At 40.1% G+C, this 8,262-nt stretch overlaps 1 protein-coding gene across 1 annotated transcript; it reads left to right on the plus strand.

The window, feature by feature from the left end:
* Positions 1-442: 442 nt before the first annotated feature.
* Positions 443-6,438, plus strand: atoh8 (atonal bHLH transcription factor 8). Its single transcript, XM_048232350.1, has 3 exons — positions 443-1,701; positions 3,068-3,259; positions 5,739-6,438. The coding sequence occupies exons 1-3, from the start codon at positions 1,033-1,035 to the stop codon at positions 5,742-5,744; spliced, it is 867 nt and encodes a 288-aa protein (XP_048088307.1). The 5' UTR covers positions 443-1,032; the 3' UTR covers positions 5,745-6,438.
* The last annotated feature ends 1,824 nt before the right edge of the window (positions 6,439-8,262 follow it).

The raw sequence follows: 8,262 nt of genomic DNA on the forward strand, positions 1-8,262 counted from the left end.
CAATTGTTTCTTGCTTTTCAGAAATGTAGCCTACATGGCGTTAAATCAACGGGGCCAGAATGAAGCAAACTGAACACGAAAAATATGAGATATTGCTATTGTGTTGTCTACCTGTTTGTAGTCTATTGTTAAGCCTACATGATTGTTTTAAGTCTGGAAAAATGTTAGGCTCATAGAGCCAAATAAATCGAACCTTTAAATTGTAGGCTATGCCTACACCCAATGTTCACTGAACATACATTTTCAATAGGCTATCTAACTTTTCAAACAACATAGTTATTGTGCCTTAATTCACAGGGCAACAGCACAAACCCCTATGATGTCATTGAAAGCACACTGGCGTCCAGTAGGCTGGTTGAGGTGTCTGGGTGTCACGCAGCAACTCCGTTGCAATTGAGTAGGGAATTAGCCTACATGGCCCAACGATCTAAGCATACAAGATGTCACAGATCAAGTCTGTTGCATTTCCTATAATAAGTCGCCCTTTCTAGCCTAGGATACATTCCCGAAAATGTAAAGGACTTAAGGCAAAGTTTAGATTTAGATTAATAGCGCATGTCGCAATTAAGAATGTGACAAGTTCTCCAGGTAGTTTCAGATGTCAAATAAGATATTGCTTCAGCGTAGCGGCATAGGCGGTGTTATTATTTGAGCACCGCCCGGGGTCGTTTTATTTTGGGCGGTCTCCTAGTGCTGGCGGCTTGCAGACTTATCTCGCCAACAGGGGCTTCTATGTAAACTGAGGCTAAACAAATACATATGAACCTCTGAGTCCAGGCGCATTTACCACATTTGCTGGCAATGCTGCATGGCTCCAGAAGCCGCCGGGAGTCCAAGAGAACAACACGCATCTGCTTAAGTTGTCTGGTCAGGATTTTAACATCTAACATGGGCTTCAACACCGTCAGACAGTGTCTAGCTGTGTCTAGCTGAGTGATTGCAGAAGAGAAGCGTTTCTTCGTGGAATAGCCTGGTGATAATCAGCAAAGGTTTGCGTCTCTCTTTAAGTGGAACTACTGCAATCATTTTAAAATGAAGAATCCACATCTTCTGAATGATGGCAACTGGAAGACACTCAACGTAAAAGAAGTGCCGATGAATAAAAAGTTCAAGCGCAAATCACGAGAGCCAGTAAAACGTGTTAGTGAGGTCAGAAGTTCTCAAGATGACTCTAAATTGGACGAAGACTCAAATGAGGACTCAATGGACAACACTTTTGTTTTAAACAGTCAAAAAAGGCTTCAAGCCATTGCTTCTGTCGTCAGTGGAGAGCACATTGGTCAATTGGGGATTTCGGACACGGCTCTTGATATGCGGATAAATGCATTGCCTGCAATCAGCGGTAAGGGTCTATCACAACCCCAATCATTGTCTGAAATAGCTTCTGCTAAGGACACAATTCAGGCGACATTCCCTCAAGTGGCTGGCTTTGACAATCAGCAGGTTTTTTCTTGTGAACAGAGCTTACAGTCTCGTGTTGTGTTGTGCCAGCGCGCAGAGCGACCGCTATCCTCAGCCTCACAGGCGTCTTACATGAATAACAACGAGCCGTCGGAATCGCCGAGGAAACGGCTGGGAGAGGCGTCTGGCGTCGTCACTGAGATCAAAGCAATTCAGCAGACACGGAGATTGCTGGCAAATGCCAGAGAGAGGACACGGGTGCATACCATAAGCGCAGCCTTTGAGGCGCTTAGAAAACAGGTATTTTCCGCCAAACTGACCAAAGGCATTATTGAGTTAATCTTTTCAGTTTGTCAGAGTTTGTCAGTTGCTTTCTTTAGGCCTATGCTGTAAGAAATATGATCGCCAAAGTAGCCTACCACCTTAACAAATATTTTACAAATGTCTTTTAAGGTGCATTTAACTTAAACCACCATGAATTAAAGCAGAGATGACAAGTGTAATGCTTTTAGGCCTATAGGTTGTATTTTTGGAAGAGAAGAGGCACATGGCCTTTGACATCAGACAATTAGGCGAGCACAGGTCAAATTGGAGATGGCACAGAAAGATATAAAGTCAATGAATTAATTTATTAAATGCATATGATTCAGTAGAATGCCCACCCCACACAAGTGGACGTCTTTTGTAATAGCTGGATAGTTCACAGTTTAAAAAGTCATATTAATTTTCCTCACTCTTGGATTTTGCTCCAAACTTTTGCATCTTGCCTTGCAAAACACCCTCTTTGTCACATTCAAGGAGATACAATAAGGAAATACAGAAGCATTCGTTGGTATTTATATCAGATGAACAAAAACAAATCTGTCCCTCTTGACACCCACACACCCACATTGACATAGCTAATCCACTGCATTGCTTCTATAATCCCAAGCAGTCACAAACATCATAGCCTTCCAAAAATAAGCACACAAACAACAGTTAAAAGATAAGTACTCGATGGACTGCAGAAACATGTGCTTTCTATTCATTGGCTGCATGTCTACAAGCTCTCCCTGTTGATTGCAGATAACCATACTAGCATACAGTTGCCCTTTCTAACTGTCCTGTTATTAAAATACATGCACTGAAAGCTAAAGCAGTTGCTGACATCTCTGATTCCCCCTCTGTGTGCAGTAAAGTGAAATGCTGTGCTCACATCTGTTCTGCAGTGTCATGCAGAAGTAAAGAAGAAAGAGGCTACTGTAAGATAAAAGCCCCTATAGTTACATGCTGTAGGCTGTTGTGTAGAGACAATGTCTACAATTCATCGTTTTAGTTTCAGTCCATACTCTGAACATACTCTCAAACTCTGACATTCAACAAAATGGGATGAAAATCTTTAATACGTCTAATTTAATGCACTATTTATATAAAGCTACACAGATTGTTTTTTTTTTTTTTTTTTTTTAAAAAAGGACAAGTAACCTCCTGCAGGAATTAAACATCAGGTTATCAGGTTGTTACTATAAGATAAGGAACATTTTATAAGAATATTACGATATAATATGCACAACTAGGCTACTTCAATCTTCTCTCCTGCCATATTAATACTGCATAGATCAGTGCTATCATGGCATCCCTTTTAGATTTGTGGGGGGGCCCACAGTAACCCTCTGGTTCCTCACAGGTGCCATGCTACTCCTATGGGCAGAAGCTCTCCAAGCTGGCTATATTAAGAATAGCCTGCAACTACATCCTGTCCCTGGCTCAACTTGCAGACCTGGACTACACCCCGGACCACAGCAACATGAGCTTCAGGGAGTGTGTGGAGCAGTGCACCCGCACGCTGCAGGCTGAGGGACGCTCCAAGAAGAGGAAGGTAATGGTGTGACTGGGCCTGTGTGGGTTGGTCCATGTGAAAGTGACAGACCCAACAATTATGGAAACACACATCATGTAAACAATAGTAGCACTTTGTCCATTACGTTCTCTCCCTCTCTATATATGAAGAAAGCGGTTTGCTAAATATGGTATTTAACTGGTGATTAGTGAAAGAATAGATGATTTCATAAATATTTAAAAGTTCCTTGACTTCAGACAATGCAATTCATTAAGATCATTTAACTTTTAAATGCACTCTAAATCAGAATACACAATGCCATTCTAAATACAAAATATCAAATGATTGAGAGTTGACATAATGTAACTTGTATGTCCTTGAACACAGACACAATATTAAGAATAGAATATCAAAGAATATCAAAGAATAGCACATTCTATTCAACTCATGTCAATAATTGTATATATTTTGGCTGCACAATACAGCATGACAGACACGAAAGAAAACTGTAGTGGCAGCTCGAAAAGTAGGCTACTGCCGCTGGAGAATCACCAGAGTATAGCATTCCCATCTGGGACACACACCCGGCAAGCTCACAGTTGGTGTTGATAATTTTGATGGGTTCTGTCAGACTCGGTGGCGCAATCTCTTAACCAGATATGTGTGCTGTTTACTTCTTTTGTTTTGTCTTTTTTTATATCAGCGGACACCATAACAAAGCTGGGGTAAAATATACTCGCTCCAATTAGGGAGTGCATTCCTTTGCTTAGTAAGGACCCCATTAAATTAAATCATCATCAACTTGTGTTTGAAAAGGAACTGGGTGTTCAGCCAGCTTTTTCCTCCCTAAACAGAGGAGCAAAGTGCCTCGGGTGAATAAAGAGGGGTGATTGATGCCTTTGTGTGCAGTTTTATGACATGGGGAGTCATGTAAACCAAGGCTGAACTTCCTTTTGTGCTCTCCTGGACCCACACGGTTAGAGGCCTTGTGTGTATGGTCATTCCTCAAAAATCAACAGGTCTTTCAAAATGCGTGATGAAGATCCAAGTAACAACAGCTCTCTTCATGGTTTATCCAGTATATTTCTGGCCAGTAATTTCTTCAAATCTTCACATGTTGGTGGTAATAAAAATATGTGTTTGTGTCAAAATAAATAAGATTTAATAATAATCCAGCTAGAGTAAAAGTTGTTGTTGTGGTAATGTGTTTTCATTTAAAATGCAAAACATAAAATCAATAAGTAATAAGCATATAGCATGATAAGATTCCATAATGTTAGTTGGAACCTTTAGATAAAAAAAAAAAACAACAAACATTTTTCAGTAATCTTAAATTAGTAGGAACTGTTGCAAAGATTCTTTGGTGCAATTTTGTAAAGGAGTATTCATTTCAAACATGCTGAATGTAAGTCCTGTCTCTTCCTCCTGCACTCTGTGTGTGTGTGTGTGTGTGAGCTAATGTGTTTCCCTAGCATAAGCTTATTCAGAAGGAAACTAGCTGAGCTGCTGCTTTTTTTTCCTGGCAGTCCCAGACACCAGATGTTCGTAACGCTAGTTGGGAAGTCCTGCTGGCGCCACTCAGGGCAGAGGGCAGGGTGAAGGCACGCGAGCAGGATCCCAGAGAACTCACTCACTGCAGGAATTGGCACATTCCCCAGCCCAGTGCTGGCACATTCCCCCGCTGCTCCCCTCCGCCATCTGTTCCAAAAAAACACTTTGAAATGAAAAACACTGATCATCACTCTCGCAGGATACAAGCACTGAGGAGCAGCTGTTACAGAGGCCGGGGGGAGAGAGAGGGAGAAAGAGAGAGAGAGAGAGAGAGAGAGAGGGAGAGGGAGAGAGAGAGCGAAAGGGAGGGAAGGGAGAGAGGGAGGGAGGAATGGGGGCTCTGTGTAAGAAAGAAATCCCTTTGTCAGAGCGAGCCAGTGAGTCTGAGGGGAAACTTTGTGGAAAAAACACTGTTTTCTCAGTGAAGCTTGATTAGAAGACATTCAGAGCTGGACTTCTGGGGTTGTTTTAAGTGGAGTTTTCATCTGAATTAAGCAGCCATTCACACATTTTTTACTCCTCAATTTTTTTTTAAACCAATACGCATTTGATTAAATTTACATTTGAAACATTTGACTATTATAATGTTTCATTACTTCAATGACAATAATTGATGTACAATCATATAAATCATATGTAAAACTGCATAATGTTTATACACAGTTTTGTTGGAAAATCTAAACAAACAAAACATTCCATCTTTTTAACTTTGGCTGACTTCCCGTCCCTTTGAAAGGGCCAAAGAAATTCAAGCTGTCCTATGAGGTCCGTCCCTCAGATTTACCAAACTAGTCTTTCCAAAAAACAAATATACATCTCTCATTCTTCCATTTGGATTTATGCTCATTCCCCACCTGTGGTCAGGTTTGTTTCACATGTGACCATGTGAATGTGTTAAGTCTTGTATGTAAAGCAGCAATACTTTTCTGACATCTAACGAATGTATGCTTTGCTTCTGAATTGGCAGGAATGAAATGAAGAATGGATCTCTCGTGGCATCTAAAGGAGTGTGGGGGATTTAACCAGGAGACTGCAGAAGAAAGACTTCACTCAGCTCAACACTTGCGGTCACCTTCATAACTTACTCCCTCAGAGGTCCTCTATGCCACCATGGAGATGAATGTAGCAAGCACTTTGTCAAGTTAGAAGAAGATGTTAATGATCTTAAAAGGACAATAGCTTCATATTGGTTGTACACCATCCTGGGTTGCCCATTACTAAGTGTTGGGATTAATCAATTGAAGGCATCTGATGCTTTAGTTGCCAAAAGACTGTTTCTTAAATTGCAGAATGGACATCATTTGAGTAGGGGCAAAGCCATGCCTCACACTCAAACCACGTACAAGAACTCATAACCATAATGAATTGGTTACAATAGAAAATGGAAACCGCCTTATAACCGAATATATCATAATAGACATACTAGACAGATTTTTTTTTTGTTTTTTTGGGAAAATTGAAGTTGCTTGGATTAGAGTTTTCCTGTAATCTGATACTCTGACAATCAATTAATTCTGCACAATCACAGTGATGAAGGCATAACAGACTTAAGAGGTAACATTCTGCAATGTGAAAAGAATAAAAAAGGATAATTTGGTTTTACTAATGTTAAGCATTTAACAACGCTGAATAAACAGTATATGTACATTAAAAAAGAATGAGGTTTATTTAACATGATATTTCTTAAACTCTGGGTGGGACCAGGGCTACAAGATAATACCAAATTTTTGGGGATTTTTTTTTTCTTTCAGTAAAACACAATAATCTCATGCAAGTCAGATAACTGACTTTTACCATAAACAGGCACTTCAACCGTTTGGTAGAGGTTCAAAGAAATTGAATGGGAGGGTCCTTTGCATATTTTAAAGCATAAGCCTGCCCATGTAAAACGTTATACTGTATATCTCTTGGGCTTGTCATCTATAAATATAGATAATATATTTATATTATAAAAAATAGCTGTTATTTTCAGAAAGGTAGATCATGTATTAATTACATTTACATTTTTCACACATACTGCTAAGCCTGTTCAAAATTCAACTGAAAAAACATGTTTTTCAAGCTCATATGTGTGTTATCCCTGCTTTGGTACCTGAGTAAGTGTTGAAATGGGTTTAAAACATCTGTTTTATTTTTAAGATGAAAAATAATATTAGCTCTGGCCAATAACCCCATTACCATCACAACATTATGGATTCTAGTCCCTGACAGGACAAAATGAGTCGTATATGCACAAAGGACATTTCCAGATCCTCACTGGAACAGATGCAAGAACTGTAAGATGTGGGCAGCAGAGATCTTTCTGTGCCCTCAACACACCAAGATGGTCTTTTGAATGACACTGGCTGTCTGTCCCCAACTCCTATTTGAATGCACTCCACACACAACCACACTGAGTTGCACTGGCCCAAACAGCTGTCAGTGGTCACGTCTATCACCAGCATAGCCCGATGACCTCACAGCTCCAGTTGTAAACCAAAGCCCAAACAAAGACTGATTCACCAGAGCATATCCAATTTGCTCTATTAAATAAAGACCAGCTTCAAAAGTTCCCACTCATTATCATAAATGTAATTGCCTACAGTCCAGGAACTACTGTCAGACTGTGTTGTCATTGCTCTCAAACTGTTACTCAGCCTCTCAAAATCAACCCCAAATGAAATCTGCATCTGAGTGAGTCAAATGAAGAATGGTGAGCTGAATAAATGGAGTGAAAGGTAGTGAGCAGGTTTTTTTGAGAAGTCTCCCTCAGTAAAATCAGTTCGTTCTGGTTTGCTGGCACGCCGCCCTCAGAAGTTGGAACGCATTCAGCCCTTTACAGTCCTTCAAATTGGGGCTGGAGCCGGAGAGGAAATACTAGTATCCTGTATATACAACCTCTGTCTGTCTGCACTAAAAGGCAGCGTGAAGGGAAAGCAAACGCAGACGGCCAGGAATCGCTCCGATCTGAAATCAGCCGTGAACACTCTGCTGTGAACGGAGTCAACAAATGACAGTGGAGCTCTTCCCGTGTGCCTTCCACTCAAAGTAGCTCATTGAATTTGTTAAGGTTCTTTTGTTTTTTTCTTCTTCTGGGATTTTGTTCAGAGTGCCTATATCAATCTATCATTGAGATTTAACCAAAACATTTAATGTCATAACTTAAATTCTGAACTTTCAGTAATTCTGAAAAGTGAACTTCAAACAAGGACTTGCAGATGGCATAGTCCTGTGTTTTCATGGCAAATTTGTGCTCCCATGACAAATGAGAAAAAGGAAATCCTTAGAAACTGACACATGAATTTGAGTGCAGTATCCACTCCATCTATTGGCAAAGCAATGTTATTACAACACAAGCACTAACAATTTGTGTGACATTCAAATTCAAGTTTGGTGACAGTTCAATGGCATGTTCAGCTGAAATACAATGCTCTATTAGAAGTTGTAGTAGAATGTATTGGCTCTCAAATACAAACATGTGTTGAATGAAAACAAAATAAAAGTTTATGCTC

The sequence above is a fragment of the Alosa alosa genome, chromosome 21 (genome assembly GCF_017589495.1).
Source record: "Alosa alosa isolate M-15738 ecotype Scorff River chromosome 21, AALO_Geno_1.1, whole genome shotgun sequence".
NCBI classification, from domain to species: Eukaryota; Metazoa; Chordata; class Actinopteri; order Clupeiformes; family Clupeidae; genus Alosa; species Alosa alosa.